The sequence below is a fragment of the Podarcis muralis genome, chromosome 13 (genome assembly GCF_964188315.1).
Source record: "Podarcis muralis chromosome 13, rPodMur119.hap1.1, whole genome shotgun sequence".
Taxonomy (NCBI): domain Eukaryota; kingdom Metazoa; phylum Chordata; class Lepidosauria; order Squamata; family Lacertidae; genus Podarcis; species Podarcis muralis.
This window is the reverse complement of record NC_135667.1, coordinates 4,230,027-4,254,246: the sequence shown is the minus strand read 5'-3', so window position 1 is coordinate 4,254,246 and position 24,220 is coordinate 4,230,027. Positions and strand designations below refer to the sequence as shown.

General features: G+C 48.1%; 1 protein-coding gene across 1 annotated transcript; it reads left to right on the top strand.

Moving 5' to 3' along the window:
* The first annotated feature begins 1,629 nt into the window (after nucleotides 1-1,629).
* Nucleotides 1,630-23,216, top strand: ATP1B2 (ATPase Na+/K+ transporting subunit beta 2). Its single transcript, XM_028752007.2, has 7 exons — nucleotides 1,630-1,939; nucleotides 10,275-10,403; nucleotides 12,177-12,281; nucleotides 14,430-14,632; nucleotides 16,245-16,301; nucleotides 19,674-19,772; nucleotides 21,142-23,216. Exons 1-7 carry the CDS (start codon nucleotides 1,828-1,830, stop codon nucleotides 21,304-21,306), a joined length of 870 nt encoding a protein of 289 aa, XP_028607840.2. The 5' UTR covers nucleotides 1,630-1,827; the 3' UTR covers nucleotides 21,307-23,216.
* The last annotated feature ends 1,004 nt before the right edge of the window (nucleotides 23,217-24,220 follow it).

The window sequence follows — 24,220 nt, the reverse complement described above, 5'->3', positions numbered from 1 at the left end:
GTGTTGGTGCTGACCTTGAAAGCCCTAAACGGCCTCAGTCCTGTATACTGTACCTGAAGGAGCATTTCCACCCCCATTGTTCAGCCCGGACACTGAGGTCCAGCTCTGAGGGCCTTCTGGCAGTTCCCTCCCTGCGAGAAGTAAGGTTACTGGGAACCAGACAGAGGGCCTTCTTGGTGGTGGCGCCCGCCCTGTGGAACGCCCTCCCTTCAGATGTGAAGGAAATAAGCAGCTATCCTATCTTTAAAATACATCTGAAGGCAGCCCTGTTTAGGGAAGTTTTTAATATTTAATGCTGTATTGTTTTTAATACTTGTTTGGGAGCCGCCTAGAGTGGCTGGGGAAACTCAGCCAGATGGGCAGGGTATAAATAAATTATTATTATTATTATTATTGCTTCTCTCAGCCTGACCTGCCTCACAGGGTTGTTGCAGGGACTAAATGAGGAAGGGGGAGAAGCATGTAGGACAGGGGGATATAAATGCAACAAAAAACTATAAAAATGTCAGCGACGTTCCTGCTTTGCAGCGCAGGCCGAAGCATTTGCAATCTGCTTCAGAGCTCAGAGAGTTAGGTTGCTAATGTTGGGCCAAGCACGTTTGCTGGGCAGAAGGGAGAAATCTTTTTTGTTGTTTCGTTTTTCCGGCGCATCATGTGGCAGGGAGTACCCCAGGCTCCTGCCCTGGATGACAAGGAGACGGCAAAGCAGGCAAGATGTTAAACTGTTTTTATATTCAACAACTGCGGCAAGAGTATTGTTAGCCCAGAAATGGAAAGAAGAAGAAATTCCGACGAAAGAAGAATGGCAAAAGAAAATAATGGACTTTGCAGAATTGGACAAAATGACAGGAAGGATTCGAAACCTGCGGGACCAGAGATTCACAGAAGATTGGAAGAAGTATATGAACTATTTGAAGAGCAATTGTAACCAACAAATTACGCTAGTAGGACTACAGGAAGTTTTGTAAGGAGGGATATATAAAGTAGATAAAGAATAGAAATATTGGTTATGAGTTTTAAATGCAACGGAAAATAAGAAATGTATACTATGAGATTAGATGGGAACATTTTCAGACAGGACTGATGGAAGTCAGAAAAAATGGAATAAGATGTGAAAATATGTTTAATCACTGTTGAAAATGGTATGTTTAAAAAAAACTAATTTTTTAAAAATAATATATATAAAAAGACAAGGAGACGGCAAAGTGGAAATGAGTAGCAGTTTGGAATGCCATGCATATGCGAAGGCAATAAACTCCGTGCAACGCAAAGGCAGCAAATTCCACGCAATGCAAATTTTAAAAAGCGCATTTTCCCACCCACCCCTCTCTAATTGGGGGTTGACCAAAACCTAGCAGACCTGAGAAACTTGATGGGGGGGGATCTCCCTCCCCTCCCCCCTCTCCTCTCCTCCCCACCCCTCCCCCTCCCCAAAGACCCTTCCCTCTCCAAATGGGGCTCAGCCCAACATCTCTTTCAAGAAAACCGCCCAGCCCCGATGGGAAAATCCTGAATGGGGAAAAGGGGGCGGAGGCGTCGTGCGCGCATATTCATGAGCAGGGGGCGGGGCGAGGGCAGGAGGGGGCGGGGCGAGGGCAATAAATAGGAGCCCTCCCTCTCCTCCAGCCTCTTTCCCTTTGCAGCAGAGGAGGAGGCCCTCTGAGCATCCTTGCAAAGAGCTTAGCTTTTGCGCCTGCATCTCTCTCTCCCTCTCTCCTGCTTCCTTCTCCCTGGGCATCCTTGTTTTGGGGGGAGACCTCCCAAGACCAGCCCCCTATTTGCCCCCTCCACCTTGCCAGGATCTGACCCCCCCACTTTGAAGCCACCATGGCCGTCGAGAAGGAGAAGAAGACCTGCGGGCAACTGATGACGGAGTGGAAGGAATTTATCTGGAACCCGCGCACGCATCAGTTTATGGGGCGCACCGGGAGCAGCTGGGGTGAGACTGTCTTGTCTGGGATTTTTTTTGGGGGGCGCACGCAGGCAGGGACTGGGGGGGGGGGCAGATCCTGCATCTTGAGGCTGCCCTCCTCCTCCTCCTCCGCCGCCTCCTCCTTCCCCAGGGCAGGATTTAATGACAAGATAGTTCAAGGACTCCTAGCCAAGGGAGATTATTTAAAGGGGGAGATTAGTGGAGATGGGGGAGAGACAGAGAACAGGGCCACGAAAGGGATTATTTTAGGGATGGGGGGGAACTTATGAGAGCCAAAAGCAAAGCTGAAAATCGGGGTCCCCCTCCTTGGGAAGAAGATTCTGAATATTCTCATGTCTCCCCCTTATTTTATTTCTTTAATAATAAAATAAAATAAAAGGGGGCATCGCCCATGAGATTTTCTAACCTTGGTTTTTGAAAGAGGGGGGTGCTTTGGGGAGGGTTATGTAAGGGGGAGTTTTGTGATGGGGGCGGTCTTTCTGGAGGGGGAAAAGGGAAATTTCTCTAACAGATCTCAATTGGGGGGGGGACTAGAAAAAAAGGAGGGGTTGTGATGCGTGATGTTATCCTGGAAGGGGGGGCATGCAGATATGGAGGACTGCTGGGGTCCCCCCCCCGAAAAGGGAAACTGCAGACCTTGAGTAAAATAGGAAATGCAAGGGGGAAATTGGGTTTCATGTGGATTTTGTTTGGGGAGGGTGCTTAATATGGAAAGGGCCCTTATGGGAAATTTCAGTAGGGGGTTATTAGGCGTCTATGTTAAAAAAATAAAATAAAAATCTATATATGTTATAGATTAGTGTTTAGGGTGGAAGAAAAGCAGGGAGACTGGAATTCAAACAGGGCCCCACTTCTAAAATAATTCTCAATTTTTGAATTTGAAGGAGGGGGGTGAGATGATCTAAGTCCTTGAATAGCAGCCAAGGCTGTACCCCAAAAAGGAAAGGGGGAAAACACATTGGGTTATTTACACCCTGGGCAAAGCACACCCCCCCCAAAAAAAATCACCCATCGCCACCCAGGCCATGAAGTGAAATTTGAAGATGGATAAAACTGGATTTCCCTTGGGACCCTGTTCTGCATTTGTGGGGTAGAATGGAAAGGGGAGATGATCTCGCCTTTGCAATGTTCTAGAAGGCAGGTTGATAAACAGGGGAGGGGGGTGTATCTGGTTCTTTAGTCAAAGATTGACCTTAAACACCCCCCCCCCAAACATAACCTACAAAATGGAGAGATACGAGACTATTAGATGCAGGTGCAGAAGAGAATTAATGTTGGGGATCTCGCTGCAGTCTTTGCGGATTGGGAGGGGGGACAGCACCCCTTGGAGAAAGCAGATTGGGGGGGGAGGAATGTGTGTGTGTGTGTGTGTGTATATATCTGACAGAGCTAAAAGACCCCAGTTTGAAAAGAGAACAGATCAGAGCGTGGAGACTCCCCAGGAAGCAAAATCATTATATGCTTTGAATAAAAAAAAATTTGGGGGAGCATTTGCTGTGTTTGGGGTGGGGGGGGGGAGAAGTGGGGTGCCTAGGGAGTCACTGCATCCCTGAAGATTGGTTGGGGGGGGCGATCATTTGCTCATGATGAGAGGCGATATTAAATGTGCATAGAAAATGTGGCAGTATTGATAGAGTGGAATAGGCCTGAAAATATATATATATTTTTGTGGGGGGGGGGGCTTATGGTCCCAGCGATCAGGTCCTGTATAGGGTCTGTGGCCCCCCCCAAAAAGGGCAGAGATTGTATGGGGCTTTCTGTTTCCTGATGCTCTTGTTTTTTGGGGGGGTTGACGGTGGGCTCTCTCCTCCCCCACCCCCCAATTTTTAATGCAGGGAAGAAGGTGCTGTGGGCAACAGCAGAGGCCAGATCAGGAGGAAAAGTAGGTCATTATTTTCCTTCTGTGGAGTTGGCTTGTGAGGCCCCCTCTCTCTCCCCCCGCCCCCACCGCCTGCCCAGTCTGTCAACAAGCTCGCCCCCCCCAGTCTCCTGGCACCAGAGAGGAGGGGGCTTCTCCACAGCCTCTGTCGCTTTGTCCTGCTTTGAAAAATAATCAGGCTTGCACAACAGTTGATCAAAATGCTGGTTTGCTGGCAAACCTTTGCTTGTTTCCCATCCTCTCTGTGTTGCGCCCCCCCTCCATAAAAACTAGATGCGCACCTAGATCTGCTTCGAGCAACGAACCCTCCCTTCCAATGGTGACCCCCTTGATCTGCGAGACAGTTGATTTATAGATCTCTCTATCTCCCTGCTGTGGCCCCCCCCCCAAAGCAAGCTGACATTATGAGATTCCTTCTTCAAACCACCCTTGTAAATGTGGCCTGGCCTTTCTAGATCTCCCACTGCAGATTCTTGAATTCTCCCCTTTCCAGACTTTCTACCCCCCCCCAAAGTCTGTGTACCTCTTGATTCCACCCCCCCCCAATTTTACCCACTTTGCTGGCATCCCCAAGTCGCCTTTTTGGGGTGGGGATTTCAACAATATGTAGATGGCTGGGAAACTAGCTGGTGGATCAGACTGGGAATGGGGAACCTGAATAATTTCTGGAGGGTGAGAGGGAAGAAAATTTGGTGTTGTGGGGGGGGGGGGTTGGAGAAGGACGTGCCTCCCCCCTTCGACAGAAGGTCCAACCTTTGGGTCTGTCGCATTGCAACTCCTGAGGAACCTGGCAAGCTTTTCCTTCTCCCTTGGAAACCTTGTTTGCCTGTGGGAAAATTCCTTTCCCCAAAGCTTGCAACCTCTCTGTCAGGCTCTGGCCCCCTCTTTGCAGTTCCCCCCTCCCCACAAATCTGCCCCCCTCCCTCCCTGCTTTTGTCAAATCCCACAAGTCTCCCACTCTCCTAAACTCGAATCTCTTGCGGTTTTCCTTGCCAGAACAATCTCTTGCGGTTTTCCTTGCTCTGTTTTATTTTTTTTTGGGGGGGGTCGCCCCCTTTGATTGCAAACCAAAGCTGCGTTGATAATCTGGTTCCCCCTTTCCCCCCCTCCACCCCCCACCAAACGGTAGTCTTTCCATTTTATTGCAATTTACGACTCTCTGCTTTTGTGCGCTCTGGAGATCCGGCAATGTGCGAAGCGGTATTGGGGAACAAGACCGCGCCCCCCCCCCCAACGATCCTGGCTTGCATTTCACTGCAGAAAGCTAATGGCACCTCACCCCCGCTGCAGTAGCTGATCCTGATCCGGCGTGCGGGGGAAGGAAGGAAACCAGGCCAAGATCTGACAGCACTTTTTTTTGTGGAGGAGGGGGGGTCCATCTTGGCTCAGCTCGGGGTTCAGTTGCCTTTGGCACTGCGGAGCGAAGACGTTGGCAAGCGGTGTGGAGAAGAGAGAGTTGGCGCAGCCTTTCGCCCTGTCTAATACAGTTGGCGGAGGAGACATCGCTGCCTCGATTTCTCCATGGGGCAAAAGGCGGTCTTGTGGGGGGGGGCGCGCAGCATACCCAAATACTTCTTTGGAAGAAGCATTTTAGCAGCAGGTGGAAGGATGCAAGCTTCACTTGCGGGGTTTATTTTAGGGGGGAGAAGCAGTTATCTCCCTAATAAGGTGAGGGTTCAGGAACCTCATCGGTCACAGATATGCCCCCCATGCCATGCCATGTCTGTGGGGGGGGGGAATGGTACCCACTGGTGCCCGGAAGTGGAGGAAACAGCAGCAGGAAGATGGGTTTTGGTGCAGAATGCAGGCAGTCAGTAATCGGGACCCCCTTAATATTGGGGTTCTCCTTAGGCAAAAAAGCAGGGATGGGTGAAACTGAAAGAGTTATGGGGTCTTCTCTAGGGTGGAAATGAGGCCTGATATTTCAGCATTGGGCGAGGGAGAGAGAGACCCGCACAACAAGCAATGGGTGCTCAGGATTTTAATCTGAGGTGTCCAGCTGTGAGTGTTTTTCGGGGTGAAAGGGATCTCCGGGGGACGGTAGGAGGCCTGATCTGTGGGGCTGGACATTTCTGGAACGAGAAGAAGGCCAGGGGGGGCAGGATTTGGCCAAGCAGGGGGAGGCCGGGAGGGGAGACAGGACAAGGCAGGTGCTTAAATGTAGCAAAGAGAGAGAGAACGTGAAGGAAGGTGGTAAAGGGGGGCAGCTTAAAACATTGGGGGGCTGCCTGGAAAAAAAATTGGATAATTTAGAGGGCGGGGGAAGAGACTGTGGATTCTTCGAGGGAGTAAAAACCCCCATCATTTTTGTAATCTAATTGTAATTTTGTAGTCTCATTTCTGCTCGTGGGAATATACAGGATTTTTGTTTTTATTGAGGGGGTGGGAGTTTTTTGGGTGGCAGGCAAAGCCAAACGCCGAATGGAGGAGCAGACTCATTTCTCACAAGAACGGCCAGGAATGGGGCTTCCACGTTCTGCCTTATATCCTGGCTTCTACAAAGGCTATAAATGCATTTTTTAAAAAATTAAAAGGCTGGGGATCTGGGGGTTGTGTGTGTGTGTTTTGGGGGGACAGGCAGAATGCCCTGTTGCTCCCCCTCTCTGGATGCCCATATTTCTTTTGCTATAAATGCCTGTGTGTTTTGAAGAGAGAGCAAGAACTCCAGACACAGCAAACAGGATTATCTCCTGTCTGTCAGCTCAGCTTTGGCCTTGCAAAGCCCAGAGGGTCTGGGGTTAATGTCTTGCAAGCTGCAGGTTTTCCAGCTTTGCTCCCTCCCTCTGTGTGTCATTGGAGAGGATGCTTCAGAAATGCACTTTATTACTTATTTATTGCACGGGCATCCCAGCTCTCCTTTTTTTTTCTTTCTCCGGAGAGCTCATCGATTTCCCCCTATCCTCATTCAATTCCACAACAGCCCTGCCAGGTAGGCTGGGCCCAGAACGACAGTGACTGGCCCAAGGTAGCTGAACGCGGAGGAGATTTGAACCCTGCTCTTGCATAGTCCGACTCTAAGCACTACACCGCAATACTTGGTGCCTGTGGAGGTGATGGGAGGTTCAATTCCAGGCTTGGCTCTTAAGTAACTTGAAGCATTGGCCAACGCCCTGGATGTGAGCTTTGCTCTGTCTTGTCTCTCTGTGGGAACACCGCAGGATTTGTGCGAGGGTGACCTCTAGACCCCGCTGCCAGGAGTTGCTTATTTTAACACTCAGCTGGGGGGCAGGTTGTGCTGTGGGTTCCTGGGGGGCAGCTGGATAAAATTTTGCCCTGAGATTTACTGAGTTTGTTTCTTTGAATTGCCTGGCGAATTTCAAACATACAGGGATGTATTTTAAACAAAGCATTGGGCAGCTCTGATATTATCCTAACTGTCTCCATATTTTCGTACACAAGTTTGAGGCTCCTGCACACAAACACACGGTGTTTCTGTCCCTCCTAGCCTCTGTTTACTTTCTGACTTGTGCCGAATTGTGTCTCTTGATGGTTCCATCTGATAGCCTACTTATTCCAGCTGCGTGGCCTACATTGAATGAAGGTGTTGCAACCTGGATCTGGGATTCCTGTGGGTTAGATTCTCTCGCCGGGTGGAGTGTCTAGCTAGTCACTTCCTCTTGGCCTCAGTTCCCCGATCTGCGAAATGGCAACAGCGACCCACTTCAGTAAATTACATAGTAAACGGAGAGCTCCGCTGACCTGAGCTGGGAGTCATCTTTGGGATCAATGCAACTGCTTATTTTCACAAAGGGGCCTATGCTCTGGAGGAGCTTGCAACGTCTTAGGAGTCCTAGGTGTAAACTTTGAGTAAATCCCGTGCGAGTCTAGAGAACAGCTTGGATCCCACCTGGCTTTAGATGTCAGGTCGAAGGCTTCACTTTGCAAGCCCACAGCCTGGACTCTGGGCTTTTTTCCTTTGCTGACTGTTTTGGGAGACTCTCCTTGTCTTAAATAATGAGATAAGGAATAGTTGGAAGTTAATAATAAATAAAAAAACCTGATCATTGGCTCCAGGGGGATTAAAAAAATCAACAACCCGGTTACTTGAATGTTCCACCATGTTGTCAGCAGTATTTTTGCCTTCTGAGTCTTCGCAGCTAAGATTTATGCTACAAATTAGCAGCGTGGCTGTAAAATTGACCACCTTTTGCACTTTTCGGGGGCTTCCAACTGATTATGAATATTTCCCCTCTTCCACCATGCATTCGCCTAATCTCCTTTTGAAGCCCCCCCCCCCCCAAGTTGTTGGCCATCTTGTGGCAGGGAGTTCCATAGTTCAGATATGCACTGTGAGATTAAGGGCCCTGCCCATTGCGAACTCCTTGTGCCTCCTCAAATTTGAGTGGTTCTCTCCCCCCCCCCCCCCGCAACTCCTGCCATCCCACAATTTCTCCTCCCTAAAGTGGAAGAATCCCGAAGATTTGAAAAACCGAATAGCTGGGAATCTGTGGATTTAGGGAGGTGAAAGTTCAGGAAAGCAGGAGGGAGGAGAACGAGGGTGAATTAAAGGAGACACAGATGGGTTCATAATCCACATTAAGCAGAAAGGTACCACTGAGGGAGAGCAACTGGAGCCGTACTACAGGCTTCCTCCAACTCAACCCTCCAGATGTTTTGAGACTACAATTCCCATCATCCCTGACCACTGGTCCTGCTAGCTAGGGATCATGGGAGTTGTAGGCCAAAAAGATCTGGAGGGCTGAGTTTGAGGAAGGTAGGTTTGCCTAGCAGTAGAGGAGAGAGACATTTGGAGAGGAAGGGGATGATATTAGGGGCAGGTCTGCTTGGGCCGGTCATGGGACTTTTCAACGAAAAATATACAGTATTTACTCGAATCTGGGATTACGAGTTTGGGGCCTGGGAAGCCTTCGAAACATGCCTGGCGCATTTTGCCATCGGCCACTTGCGACCAAATTAAAATCTTCATTTTTGGACTTTCCAGCAGGGAGGGTATCTCCTAGCCGGACCGGGAGATTGTCGTAGAATTGGGATCCCTGAGGGTCATCTAGGCCAACCCCCCGCCATGCAGGAGTCTTTCGTCCAACGTGGGGCTCCAATCCACAACCCTGAGATTAAGAATCTCTTGCTGATCCTGGGATCTTTCGCAGACGCTGTACCCCTGGCCCTTTAGCATGCAACACGCTAAAGGAGTGTTAAAACATGCTAAAGGAGTATCAAAGATTTGGGGGGGGGGTTTGGAATTCAGTGCAGACCCCCTTTTTAATTCCCTGGCCCTCAAGCCTTCCTGCCATGGATAGCCCAGCTGCCCTCCTGCTGAACCTCGTGGGATATCTAGCGACTGTGACGGGGGGGGGCGCATCTCGGGTTTCCTTCGCTTCATCAATCATCTAATTAAATTGGCACAACGCCCTAGCGAGGCAGGCAGGTGCTGCAGAGGAAAATTTCGGGATGGGCCAAAGACGTTACGGTTTCGTAGGCGTTTCAAAGGCAGGGCAGACATAAGGCGGTAGCAATTTGCAGGCTCTCTTTCTGGAGCGAGCTTTGTCGAACCGGCGCTCCTTTTGGGCTGTGACGCAGGTGTGCTGGCTGTGGCTGATGGGAGTTGTAGTCCGAAATCGCCCTGTTTAGCTGGGGGCTGGTGGGAGTCGTACTCAGGGATAGAAATTAGCTAGGCGCATTTTGCGACTGCTGCGGGTCCAATTGCAACCACTGGCTGACCGGTTGGCGACTGCAAAATGTCTTTTAGAGGAGGATTTGAAATATTTCACTTGAAGTTGTTTTTTCTATTTTATTTTATTAAATGTTACATAAAAAGTGAATAGAAAAAATAGAAACAATATATAACCATACATAAAAACATTTCATCTACACAGTTTTCCAGAATAGAAAGATAAAAGAAAGAAACAAGAAAAGAAAAAATACTTTTCATAATCAACTTCATATGAAGTTATTTTAATCTGGATTGTGCTATGTGACATTTTTGTGTGTTTGAGACTTGTTCTTCAAAACAAGGCTTTGAGAATTGTTCTTCAAAATATAAAGCAGTATAGAAAAAAGCAGTATTTTTTAAAAAAAATAGAAATGAAATATAATAAAATAATAATAATAATAATAATAATAATAATAATAATAATAATAATAATAAATAAATATTCCTTGAGATAACTCGCTGTGGCAACAAAAACCTAGCTTTAAGGTTTGCGATTAGCTTATATACCTGAGTTTCTAACACTGGTCGTAGTCCAAAATGGCAGTTCTGGGTGGAGGCTGGTGAGTCCCAATAGCCTTGGAGGGCGCTAGGTTGGCAAAGGCTGTTCTACAATATTCATTTGCAGGCCTGTCTAAGAACAGCATCCCCACTGGCAGAGGGGAGCATGAGGTGGGGATCTGATAAGAAAACAGAATGGGGGGCAGTCCTAATGGCTACAGTTTTTGGACCTCACTGCCTGACTTTCTTTCCTCAATTTAATCTATTTTTTCCCCTTCCTGCCCCACCTGCAGCTCTGATCCTACTGTTCTACCTGGTCTTCTACGGCTTCCTCACGGCCCTCTTCACCCTCACGATGTGGGTGATGCTGCAGACGGTGGACCAGTTCAACCCCAAATACCAGGACCGCCTCTCCATCCCAGGTGAGGCCTTGGCTTCCAACCTTGCGTGCAGATTGCGCGCAAAGTCCCCGCAGGCAGAAAGCAGGTGCAACAAGGAGAGGGGCTCTAGCCTGGCGTTCTCCCTGAGGTGTTAGCTTTCTGCTTGAAGGGTGTTTTTCCATAGCTGTCAACTTACAGATTTGAAAACAAGGGACCAGCAGCCTTGAAAATAAGGGATCGGCAGCCAAAATAAGGGATCAACAATTACTTTGATAAAATACGTATTTTGTTGCGTCCAAATGGCTTTAGATACCTATTAGGTCCATACATTACCATAGAGCATATATTCAACACAAAAAACAGCAACAATTTGTTGTTGACAAAGGACAGCTGGACATAGAAAGGGCCCCATTACCTTCAGTAGCTTATTTAAGGGACATCATCAATAAGGGACAGCAGCGGGACATGGCGCTGGGATAAGGGACTGTCCCGCCAAATAAGGGACGCTTGACAGCTATGTGGTTTTCACATAAGTGGTGCTGTGTGGAGAGGGGCATGCTTAAATGGTTTTGCATGAGGCACTGGTGTCTAAAGAAGTGCCTGGCCTTCGAAGAATCATAGAGTTGGAAGGGACCCCTGCGGTCATCTAGTCCAACCCCCCCGCAATGCAGGAATCTCAGCTTTGGCACCCGTTGCAGATGGCCAGCCAGCTTGCACTAGGAACTGCCCAGATGTGCAGAATCTGGCTAGGGTCATTCATTGAACTCTGGACATGCTCAGAGACGTGGGTGTTCTCAGGCGAAATGTCCCCCTCCCGCCCCACGGTAGCACCAAAATAGAAAAGAAGGCTAAGACTTCGGAATTAAAAGCTGGTTTTGAAAGTCGCTCCTTCCTGCATGGAGCCCTGGGAGGGGAGGTTGAAGCTGTTAAACGGGCTATTCTTGGCACACTCACAAACTACAACCCCCAGGATCCTTTGGGGCAAGCCCTGGCCGTGTACAGGAATGTGTAAACCCAGTGTGGATATGCCCGTCTGCTTGCTAAACTGGCTCAAATTAGGAGCTCCCCACTGGTCTTTGACACAGATGAGGGGCTTGCTGGGGCCATCTAGTCTGACCCAGGATTTCTCCAAGGAGAGAACTAATAATAATAATAATAATAATAATAATAATAATAATAAATTTTTATTTATACCCCATCCTTCCCAGTTCAGAAAACCAGGCTCAGGGCAGCTAACAACAAATTTATAACCCTTAATTGATGTAACAAAAACAGCATAAAATACAGTATAAAATGTGAATAACAATAAATTCAGAATTCAGAAATCAATTTAGGGGGGGAAATCCATCCAATAAGCATTAGATGATCACCAGGGCTAGTTGGTTAAGTTAGTCCTATTTGGCCAGTGAGGAGACCAGGGGAGATTTAGCTGTGGGATCCCAGAGTGGGTAATCTTCATAAAAAGGGGAAGCGGGAGGGAAGGAAGGGGAATAAAACATCAGGCTAAGTTCAAATTGAAAGCCAGGCGGAATAGCTCTGTCTTACAGGCCCTGCGGAAGTAAGTTAAATCCTGCAGGGCCCTGGTCTCATGGGACAAAGCATTCCACCAGGTCGGAATCATCACTGAGAAGGCCCTGGCCCTGGTGGAGGATAGTCTGACTTCCTTAGGGCCCGGGACCTCTAAACTGATTATTCATGGACATTAAGGTCCTCTGCGGGGCAGACCAGGCAAGTTTCTGGTCCTCTGGGAGGAATGTGGGCAGGCAGAGCTCTGAAACTCAACCGTTTCTCTTTTTCTCCCTCCCTGCCTCGCAGGCGTGATGATTCGCCCCAAGACGGACGCGCTGGACATCACTTACAACATGAGCCAGACTGAATCCTGGGAGGAATACGTGAGGATGCTAAATAAGTTTTTGGAGGGTAAGTAAAATGGGGGAAGGAGGAACACCTTTCTCCTCCCCTCCCCAGCCTTTCTGCCTAATGATGCTAATTAACCACTTAATTAGGGAAGGAACGGCTGCACGCCCCCTTTCCCCAAGCTTCTGCAATGTTCCCTTTCTCGTCGCCGGATGTTGTTGGACTACAACTTCCATCATCCAGGGTCCTGGGAGGAATGGATGATGGGAGTTATAGTCCAGCAACACCTGGGGACCCAAGTTTCAGAGGGGCTGGGGCAAGCATGCGCAGCTGAGGCCCCCTAGAGGTGGCAGGTGTGGAAAAACGAGCTGGGTGCATTCACCAGCGGAACTCCTTGCTGGGTGAAACTCCACGATGCCCTTTAAGTCAGGTTGCATATATCTATATAATCACCTGCCTTCGGTTTCCTCCAAGGGGCTTTCCACTCTCTTATAAAATCAGACGGAATTGAAAATATACCGGAATTCTTTGCGGATTGTTAATTGGAGACGGGGGTGTCTGCCTGGCGCTATGTGGGGGAAAGGCGGCAGAGCAGAGAGTAGATTTGCAAAGATCTGAGCAGTGCAGGAAAATAGACTCCAAGACGGTGTCCATCTAGGCCAGTGCTGTCTACACTGACTGCCAGCAGCTTTCCAGCTTTCAGACGAGAAGCGAAACCATAAAATAGGCGCATAGAACAAGTGCATTTGCAAGTAGTTTAAAATAGCAAAGTCCCAAGTAAAAGGCTATCTTGTTATCAAGTCCAGTTCCAGATTTGCCAGGCATGTCTTGGAAATGACGGTTCCTCTGTATCTCTAATAAAATAATGCCAAATCTTATTAAAAGGTGTCTGGAGGATGCAGCCCTTGTCGAAATCTCAAATTGTGTGTCATTCTCTCCATTAGATCAGTATGCCAGAGCAATGCAAGGATAATGCTAACCTCCTCTGGAGGGTCATTATCAGGATTATAGCTGCATAATTTAGACGTGTGTGTGTGCTCTGCTTTTTAAAAAGGGTGTCGCTATAAAAACGCAGTGTGCTTTTTGGAGCTGGCGCTTCAAGCTTATTTATTTAGCCTTTTTTGATCTGTGCTTCAGTAGACATCTGGACTGTCGATTCCCACTTGTTAGTGGATAGGGAACGGCTTCAAAGACACGGTTTCTGCACCACAAATAGCCCCCACCAAACCTCAGTCAGATTGAACCTGGGCTTTTTGATCTGTCCCATCATGGTTTTTAAATTTCATTTTATTCTGCGTACGGTGGTGCACCTGCAGTCCTTCCAGATGATGTTTTGCGGCCAGCCTTTATTTATTCGCCTCTCCCCATTTTTTACACTGGGAGATGTGGAGGCAGCTGGCCCTGTCTTGGGTGTGTTTTTAAAAGGGAGTTTGGGGAAATATTAAATAAATACAATAACAACAATGGCCTACCTTTGTGCTGATAAAATGAAAATCCTGGGAACTGTAGTTTACCCCTCAGAACTACATTTCCCAGCACCACTGGCAAACTACAGTTCCCAAGATTGGGGGGCTGTGGGCATATGAGCTTTAAAAGAAGCTTGGGCCTGCCGCTCAACTCTTGGCCCCTAACCTCACAGGGTTGTTGTAAAGCATAAAACAGGGCTCCTTAGAGGAAAAGTGAGATCAAATGTAAAAATAAACAAAACAGGTTTTTTTTAAAGTACCCGTTGCACCAGAATTGCCTGCTGTGGAGTCTCAAAAGGGTCTTTCCCTTTGGAATATATGGAAAAGGCTATAATGCAAAGCTGTGCGATAAAACCATGGCTATATAAACAGTATAATGAGGACGATTGGAAGTTTTAAGCATAAGTTTTTATTTGACGGATATGCTTTTGTATAAATTTTTGCCTTTTTCTTTTTATCTTTTCCCCCTTTTTCTTTTGTCTTGATTTTTCTTTCTGTATTTCTCTCTTTTCTATTTACCTTCGTTGTAAATGATCATCTGTATCTGTATTTTGAACTAATAAAGATTTACCATGAAAAAAATAATAATCAAAAGGGTCTTTCCCTACCCTGGAACTCCCCGAGACTGGGTCAAGGAGATGTTCTGTCGCCGAGCTACGTTTTCCTCCTGCTGCGTCGCCGGGGGTTGGACTAGATGACCCCCGGGTTCCCTTTCGAACTCTTAAGATTCCTCCTTCTCTTCCAGCTTATGACAACGCCAAGCAGGTGGCCAGCAACCGGGACTGCATCCCGGGGCAGTACAATGAGCAGGTGGACAATGGGGTGTTGAATTACCCAAAGACGGCGTGCCAGTTCAACCGCACCATGCTGGGCGACTGCTCGGGCCTCAACGACACCACTTACGGGTACCGGGACGGGCGCCCCTGTATCATCGTCAAGATGAACCGGGTAGGTTAAGAAGCCCTGACTCCTCTCTTGTCAGTTGAGGGTCTGTTCAGTCTGCAGAAGGGAATAATAACAGTTTATAATAATTTATTGGGACGTGGGTGGCGGTGTGGGTTAACCCACAGAGCCTAGGCCTTGCCGACCAGAAGGTTGGTGGTTCGAATCCCTGTGACGGGGTGAGCTCCCATTGCTCGGTCTCTGCTCCTGCCAAACGCAGTTCGAAAGCACATCAAAGTGCAAGTAGATGAATAGGTACCGCTCCGGCGGGAAGGTAAACGGCGTTTCCATGCGCTGCTCTGGTTCGCCAGAAGCGGCTTAGTCACCTCCCCACCATCTCGGCCGTCCCTTCCACTGAAAACTACCCTGGCGAGCACGGGTTCGAGTTGGCGTTTGAGCCGTCGGGGACCGCCAAATCTGTCACCTGCACCGTACGGAGCTGGGCAGGGGGGTGGAAGTGGGGCAGAGGAAATGATCTATTTTAAAAAATAATAATGGGTTGGGGTATATTGAGGGCCGGATTTAGGTTTGATGAGGCCCTAAGCATCTGAAGGCAGCCCTGTTTAGGGAAGTTTTTAATGTTTGATGTTTTATCATGTTTTTAATATTCTGTTGGGATGCGGGTGGTGCTGTGGGTTAAACCACAGAGCCTAGGACTTGCCGATCAGAAGGTCGGCGGTTCGAATCCCCGCAATGACGGGGTGAACTCCCGTTGCTTGGTCCCTGCTCCTGCCCACCTAGCAGTTCAAAAGCACCTCAAAGTGCAAATAGATAAATAGGTACCGCTCCGGCGGGAAGGTAAACGGCGTTTCCGTGCACTGCTCTGGTTTCGCCAGAAGCGGCTTAGTCCTGCTGGCCACATGACCCGGAAGCTGGACGCCGGCTCCCTCGGCCAATAAAGCCAGATGAGCGCCGCAACCCCAGAGTCGGCCACGACTGGACCTAATGGTCAGGGGTCCCTTTACCTTTACCTTATAATAATTTATTACCTATACACTGCCTATCTGGTCGGGCCTCCCCAGCCACTCTGGGCAGCTCCCAGCAGAAGATTAAAAACGTAATAAAAGACTTGAGTTTTTCATTATTTCCTCCTGCACCCCGCGGGCAGGCCTGAACCGATGGATCCAAACGGCAAGAAACTAAATATTTGGGAGACGGTGGAACGGACTCCCTCAGAAGAGGGCAGCCCAGGCAAGAGCTGAGAATTGCGAGCCCTCCATCCCCACATCCGAGGATTAAAAGGAGAGGTCGCAGGAGCACATAAAAACCTCAGGCTGCCTAACCTTTTCTTCTGCGGAGATGGGAGGAATTCTGTTGCTGATTCTGTTGAATTGCAGCCTTCACCGACTCGGTGATTTTGAACTATAACTCCCATGGGAGTTGTAGCGCGGAACCACCGGACGGCACCAAGTCGGTGAAGGCTGGTGTTTTGAAAGCAGAAGCGTCAGCCTTTCCCAGAGTGGGGCCAATTCCACCCCGTCTTTTTGCAGATGGTGGTGTCGTCGTCCCCCCCCCCCCCCGCCCAGCTCAGTTAATTTTTTGTGGGGCGGGGAGGGCAGAGTGAGAGCCACTTGGAGGTCCTGAACCCTTTTCTCCCCCCCATCTTGTCTCTCGGCAGGTCATCAAGTTCTACGCGGGAGACGGCAAGCCCATCAACGTCTCTTGCCTGGCAAAGGTAAAAGCCTCTGATCTGCCACTGCTCTGCTGGTTTTTGTCTCTCTCTCCTTCTCTTCTTCCTTGATTTTTTCTTTCTTGTTCTTTTTCATTCCATTTCATTAACGCTCCACTTTCCCCTCTCCTCCTCTTCCTCCTTGTCTCTTTCAAAAAAAATATAATTATTATTCTGTGCATTCAGAGACCCCGGTCTAAGCACGAGGTAAGGTCTTGCCAAAGCATTAGAAGATAAATCTAGAACCGTTTAGGCAGATGACCTTTAGCGGATCCTAGAACCCCGACAGCTTTTGCTTTCTGCTCGTCCTGCAACGCTTCGGGATATAGGGGTAGAGAACCCATATAGGGGGCCGATCGCCTCTGGCCCGCAAAAGTAGCCTTGCCTTTTGAAAGAACCCAGCAGTCCGCATTCCCGGCTAGATTCCCACTCGCCTCCTCTTGTGCAAAACACTTTTGTGCTTGGAGGAAGTCGCTGCAAACCTTCCTGTCCCGCAGTATGTGACAAAATTGATATATTGGGACCCCGCTAATTGATTTATTGGTCCTCAATTAGCTATTTATGGCAGCCCGGTCCGGCGCGCTTCCCTCAGCTGCGCCACTCAGCTCCGTCGTCCCGTAGCTCTCAATCACACCTTAGCAGAGATAAACACAGCGGTGATAAACTGTCACGTCCTTTGACAAACACATACAGAGTCCAGGTTTGTCCATTTCAGTTCTTTATTCCGACATTCCCCCAGGGATCTCCTGGGCTCCTTGCAGCCATTAGGAGAAACTGCGACTTTCTCCCTCAAAGACCAGAGAGGAAGAGACAGAAACTCCTCCCAGGCTCCTCCCAGCTTCTACAGCTGACGTCTGAATGTTGAGGCATCATGGGAACTTCTTAACCAGTTAAGTTCCAAACCTGACACAGTATCTCGGAAGTTTCAGGCTGGGTCAAGGGAAGAACTTCTTTATGCAGAGCGGAGTTAACCTGTGGAACTCTCTCCCACTGGATGGCGCAAGGATGGCCGCCAAATTGGAGTTAACCTGTGGAACTCCCTGCCACTGGAGGCGCAGGGATGGCTGCCAAATTGGATGGCTTTCAAAGAGGATCAGGAAGATTTCTGGAGGAGGAGAGGGTCATGCATGGCTCCCAGCCAAGGTGGCAATGTTCTCCCATCACAATTGGAGGCAGCGTTGCTTCAGAATACCAGTTGCTGGAAAATGTGGAGGGGAGGATCTTGCGTTCGAATCCTGCTTCCAAGCATCCCCTAATGGGCATCTAGGTGGCCACTGTGAGAACAGGGTAATGGACTAAATGGGCCACAGGCCTGTTCCTGCAATTTTGTCTTCTATCCCCCAATTCGAACTTCTTTGTTGCAATGTGAATAACCCGCAAAAGTATTAATATCAATAGGGGAGACATTCTCCCCTGGCCCCTAGCTATGAATATTGTAGAATTCTGTTGGGGTGTCCCCTTTTTCATGTTTAGCAGGGCTAAATCCATATTGGCTGGGATTTTTTTTGAAAATATCTCCAAGGACACTTCACAGCCTCCTGTGAAAGAATAATACTAAAAATAATAATAATTGTAATCATAATATTTTCTTGTAGCCTGCCCATGCGACTGGGTTCCCCCAGCCGCTCTAGTTTGTTAGGGCTGGGGGGTTATTTAAAAATGTTGATTTGCTAGCCTCTAAATTCATTGAACATTGCTATATAGGGGTCACAAAATCACATATAAACATTTCTCCAGGTCAGTTCCATCATTTGGTATCCCGATAGACATCGGGATAGCTAGCCTACCAAGGGATTGCTCAAAAAAACCACCCAAGCGATATTTAACAGCTTTGACGATGCATTTAAATACTGCTTGTCATGAAGTTAAGAACATGGAGAACTGCCTTGTTAAGTTCATGAGCATGAGTCCATCTGGTTCAGTGCTGGCAGTGGCCCCCCTGAGATTTCAGAAAAGGGCCTTTCCCCCAGCTTTACCTTCGGATCCTGTCGGAAATCGAATTCGGGACTTTTTGTATGCAAAGTAGATGCTCTCCCGCTCAGCCACTTTACTTCCTTTACCTCTTGCCTCCTGCAGTAGTTTTTCCCTTTGTGAGTAATCGAGGCAGCGCTTACCCTTCTGAAAAACCAGTTCAAACTCTTGCGCCAAGGGATGTTGAAATTTGCCGCGCCTTCATGTTCAGCAATGTCAAACGATTTCCTTGTTTTGGCAATACGAGGAAGAGGCGGAGAGGTAGTCCGGGTTCTGAGTACCTTTTCCCTTTCCCTATCAAATCATGGCTCAACCGCCAGCGCCCAGCTTCTGAGATCTGTCACCAGACTTGGATTCAGGTTCATCTGCACAGCCTCTTCTTGAATTTATGAAAGCTGGAGCTTCCAGATGTCTTTGGTTTGAGTGTACAATTCCGGGTGGTGCTAGATCACAGTGTTTTTTCTAAAACACACACACACCGCTTTGCTGCTTTTTCAAAAAGAGAAGAAATTTACACCAAGAATATCATTTGATTTCCCTCTTACTCCCCTCCCCGCTTCCCTAACAAAACTTGAAGTTGTCCCGTCATCGTAAGGTAATATAGTGGTACCTCCGGTTGAGAACGGGATCCGTTCCGGAGGCCCGTTCACAACATGAAAAGAGCGCAACCTGAAGCACCGTATCTACACAGGTGCGCGGCGTGATTTGGTGCTCGTGCGCATGCGCAATTTAGCGTTTGTGCACATGCACGAGCGGCGAAACCCAGAAGTAACCCTTTCCGGTACTTCCGGGTCGCCGCGGGACGTAACCTGAAAGGACGTAACATGAGGTATGACTGTACAGAGATAGTGTAAGAAAAGGATCACAGTCGTGTAAAATACAGTCTTGATAGCCCTTGGTTTTGTTTGTTCCTCTTACGTTTTTTGTAAAAATGGCTGTCTCCCTCCTCTGTTCATTTAGCCTTTCCTTTGTTCACTTTATTTTCTTCTTTGTCTCTCCACGCGTTCACTCTGTCTTCTTCTTCTACGTTTCTGTCTTCAGAAGAAAAAAAACCCTAAGGAAGATCTCATAGTAAGGACAACGCTGGATGCGGTTTGGGAAAAGCGGGGGCAGGGGGGGTGGCGGCCTTGGAGGCTGTGTCTTAGTGGGAGGGGAGATTTTTGATAATTGAATGCACATAGCGGACGGCAGAAGAGTTGAATGAGGCAGCGAGCGAGCACCGGGAGTGGGGGGCAAAATGATCATTGGCGTAGCCAGCCAATAGGAAAGGGAGATATCACAGTTAGTGAAAGTGAGTTTGGAATAGTGAGCATTAAGGTGAATGGGGGTGGCATGTTGCTAGCCGCATGTCAGGGAGGGGGGGAGGGATAAAATATGTTTTGACACCCGTCTTTTCTCCTCCCACAGAAAGAGGAGGATGCCCAGAAACTGGGGGAGGTAGTAATGTTCCCTCCCAATGGAAACATTGACCTAATGTACTTTCCTTATTACGGCAAAAAAATCCATGTAAGTATTGCACACTCCCCAAGCCTTTTCTTTCCTCCTCTTCAACCCAAAAGTGTGTTTCTTGGGGCCATCTTTTGCTAAAGGGAAAGGACTCCTGACAGTTATTTCCAGTTGCAAACGACTGGGGTTGCGGCGCTCATCTCGCTTTACTGGCCAAGGGAGCCGGCGTTTGTCCGCAGACAGTTTTTCCGGGTCATGTGGCCAGCATGACTAAGTCGCTTCTGGCGAAACCAGAGCAGCACACGGAAACGCCATTTACCTTCCCGCCAGAGCAGTACCTATTTATCTACTTGCACTTTGACGTGCTTTCAAACTGCTAGGTTGGCAGGAGCAGGGACTGAGCAACGGGAGCTCACCCCGTTGTGGGGATTCGAACCGCCAATCTTCCGATCGGCAAGCCCTAGGCTCAGTGGTTTAGACCACAGCGCCACCTGCGTCCCGCCATCTTTTGCTAAAGGGATGTACAAAGATTGGGTGGGAGGACAAAGGTGTGTCGCAGGCTTGGACTAAACATTTATTGTTCCAAAGTAGAAAGTGGAAAAGCATTAAATCCCCAAATAGGAGGAAGCTCTCCAAGTATTCGGCCATCATATTCAACAATCCGTTTGCAATATTATATTTCAGATGGACCATCGCATATCGCGTTCTTTATTTCTATAGTCCTACATATCATTTTGACTCAATTGCTCCGGCTCACGTTGTTGCGGGATGTGTGATTTCCGTTGTATATTTTGCCGTTCCTGTGGCTCGTAAACCGCTTTGTAGATAGCGGTACAGAAAGGCTTTCTAAAAATTAAAAACGAAATGGGAGCAAAGTTAAAGTGCTAAAGCATGGGTAGGCAAACTATCTGGCCCAATCGCCTTCTCAATCTGGCCCATGCACGGTCCGGGAATCAGCGTGTTTTTACATGAGTAAAATGTGTCCTTTTATTTGAAACACATCCCTGGGTTATTTGTGGGGCATAGGAATTCTTTCATTTTTTTTTTCCAAAATATAGTCTTGCCCCCATAAGGTCTGAGGGACAGCGGACCGGCCCCCTGCTGAAAAAGTTTGCTGACCAGTCTCTCCAGTATTTAGTAGCTAGGCAAGAAATAAAAATCGAGATGAATTCAGTTTTTTTAAAAAATCAGTTTGTGGTTTAGCAAGCTAGGGGTTTTTTGGCGCTGAAATTTTCGGTAGATTTGGAAGCCGCTCGCGAGTCGGACCTCTTAACTTTTGCAAGGACGTTTCGGGCTGCCGCTTTAATCCGAGCGCAAAAGCCGCTTTAGTGTTTTTGGAGGAAGAGCGAGAGATTTGGGGGATGCGAGAAAAGATCCGTGGGTTGGTTCCCCGGCTGATTTTGCAACTCGGTCTCCCCCAATTCTGCAGGTGAACTACACGCAGCCCGTCGTGGCCGTCAAATTCCTCAACCTCACGTTCAACTACGACCACCACATCGAGTGCAGGGTCAACGCCGCCAACGTCAACACGAACGACGAGCGGGACAAGTTTGCCGGCCGCGTGGCTTTCAAGATCCGGGTCAACAAAGAATGATAGTGTCCCCCCAAAAAATCCTCTGTCCGTCCTCCCCTCCGCCCCATCCCCTTGCACCCCAGCACCCTAAAATAAGAAAAGAAAGCTAACTTTTTTCTTCCATGCTCAGAAGAGGGTGGCGCATTGATGTTGAAGGAAGAGCAGGGTGGTTGTGGGGTGCAGGGGGGGCACCCCACTTCTGCACATCCTTAACCGTTGCTAGACAATCCCCAAACCCCAAAATCGAAAGCTTTGCTTCTTCCACCTGCACCCCTTCATCTGGCCCGCATTCGCCCCCTTTACCTCTCTCGAAATATTTGGGAATGCTGCTTTGGCTCGTTCTAACGACATTTTTTCTCCCCCTTCTCGCCCCACATATGTGGGGAGCTCAGAGGCTGTGATCCCCCCCCCCCAAGCCCAGGTCCCACAAATCTCCCCCCCCCTTTCCCATCCCGGAGATATTTCCTAATATAATAATAAATGTATATAGATATTTTTTATATATATTAAAAATTAAGGTACTGCTGAGTCCTCCGTATTTTCATCCTTTTCCAGAGCTCTTTTCCTTCCCCCTCCTCTCACCCCTCGCCATCTTTTCTACCAGTTTCGCTCCTGCCACGAAACCCTTGTTATGAAAATGGCTACAGGGGGCTCCTTGGCCCTATGGGGGTTAGCGGTGGGCCATCTTGGTTCCTAATTTGGGGGGGATTGCTGCGGTTTGGGGCCTCCGACTGTTGACCATTGGGAAGCCATTTTGTCTCAGCCGCTCCGGAAGCTTCCGGCGGCCATGACTGCACGGAAGAACGTCAAAATATGCATTAAACGTGGGGTTTTTTTGAGGGTGTGTGTTGCTGCGCTCTCTAAATACACTTAACGAAGGATTAAACCCAATTCTTCCCTCAGAGTGTTGGCCACCGAGCGAAATGGCTGCACTCTCTCAGTTCTGCATGATGGACAAAATGGCCGCCGCTCTGTTTTTGGATGGCAGCCATTTTGCTGCTGGCCGGTCCTCTCAGTAAATCAGTAAACCCTTCTTCCCGGTTTTAGAAAGCGCAGAATCTGTGGCAACCGTCCAAAATGGCTTCAGGGGTTGAAGCCGTCCCCGTTCCTCCCCTTACTACTTTTGACTTCTGTGTGGCAATAGCTTGCCATCTCTCTCTTGACTTGCAAGCAGCTCTTTTTAAAAAATGGCAGACAAAAGGCTTTTTTTGGGCATGGCGGCTGTTCTGATTCCCTTGCAGAGGAAACGGTCGCGGCGGCTGTGAAAAACGAAGCTTGTCAGTCTTAATTGTCTCACCCCGCCATCCCTCTTTTATTCCCTCTCTCTCTTCTAAATAGGATCTACTCTGACCCTGTTCGTCCTTTAGTGTACAGTTGTTTTAATCTGTTATAATAGTGGCACACATTGCACTAAGATGATGATAGAAAAGAAATTTTAAAAAACGAAACAAAACCACTGGTTCTGCCATAGTTGAGGGGGAAATATTGACTGAACCCAATAATGCCTCTTTAGTCACTTTAATTAACTGATGGAGTTTTTTTTAATTTTATTTTTGTTTTCTCTTAGATTCTCGCTTGCCTCATCTCTCACTTCCCGTTTAATATTTATCGGAAGAACAGAAGTGTTGTTTTAAAACGAAAGCGAACCTTAATTTTTTGGCAACGGGTGTTTTTTTTTAATTAAAAAAAAAAACTCCCTTGCTTCTTGTTTTTTTCAATAGTTATTAAATTTCACCCCTTTCACCTCTTTTAAGGCTTGCATCGAAGTCGATTATTACGTGTATGAATGGAAGACATAACTTAAAAATTCTTTGGCTTTTTAACTCTTTTGTTTTTATCTTTGTTTTTATTTGCAGAATTATTTAATTGCCTGTATCAGATTTACTGTAAAGATGAGAAATAAATAAATAAATAAAAACTTTAAAAACTTTGGTTGCCTTTTGGGTCGGAGTTTTTGACCGTGCATTTAGATACGTTATACGTTAAATGGAGCTGTGGGAAGCATTTCCCCCCCCCCTCCCTGGAGCGAAGGAAAATTATATTTTTTTCTCAGTGGTTGCTATTATTTTGCATTTACCCAGCTCACAAAGTGCATATATTCCTCCCTTCCTCTCCATTTAGCCTAACGACAGCCCTGCGAGGTCGGTTCGGCTGGGAGGAGGAGTGAGTTGGCCCCCCAAGGTCATGGAATGAGTTCTATGGCCAAGTATGTTGCAGGATTTGAACTCTGGTCTCTCCAGGGTCTTAGCCTGACACGCCAGCCGCCAAACATCACCTTGCCTCACCTTCCAAGTTGCCCATCCATAGTTGGCAGCAAACTCTGCAGGTCCGAAATGCATTAACCCCCCAATGAGGCCGAGATGCATTTTGCGCTTTTAATTAAAGCGCAGCCTTCTCTTCCTAAATGTGCATCTGTCTTTAGAAATTAGCATCTGCACAGCTCCATATTTTGGCCATTTCCTGGCCACGAAATTAAAAGACTTGGGAGAAAAGCAACGACAAACCTAGACAGCATCTTAAAAATGATGCATTGATTTCTCTCTCTCTTTTTTTTGGTGAAAAATCAGACTGGAATCCAGAATATTGCATTGTAGCAGACTGGACTAGAGCTGTAATTCTATGAAATAAGGTCAGCCCTTTTGAATAGGGGGGCATTGGGGGGGGGGGGGAGCCAGGAAAGAGAGGGTCCTTTTTCACTGAACGCGTAGCTTTTTAAAAATCTGGCTGAGTTGAAGCCAGGAGTGGCACAATAAATAGCCCCTTGGTGATTTGGGGCTGCCCTTCGAGGGATGGGCATCCCACCCCCTAAATCACTTGGCATGTCAGGGGGGGGGGAGATGTTGGCAGGGGCACCCTGGTCTCCTCCGAGCCAGACCGAATGAATGGCTTTCATTAAGGCCTTGCCTGTAACCCTTTTTCTTTTCTTTTCAGTGAG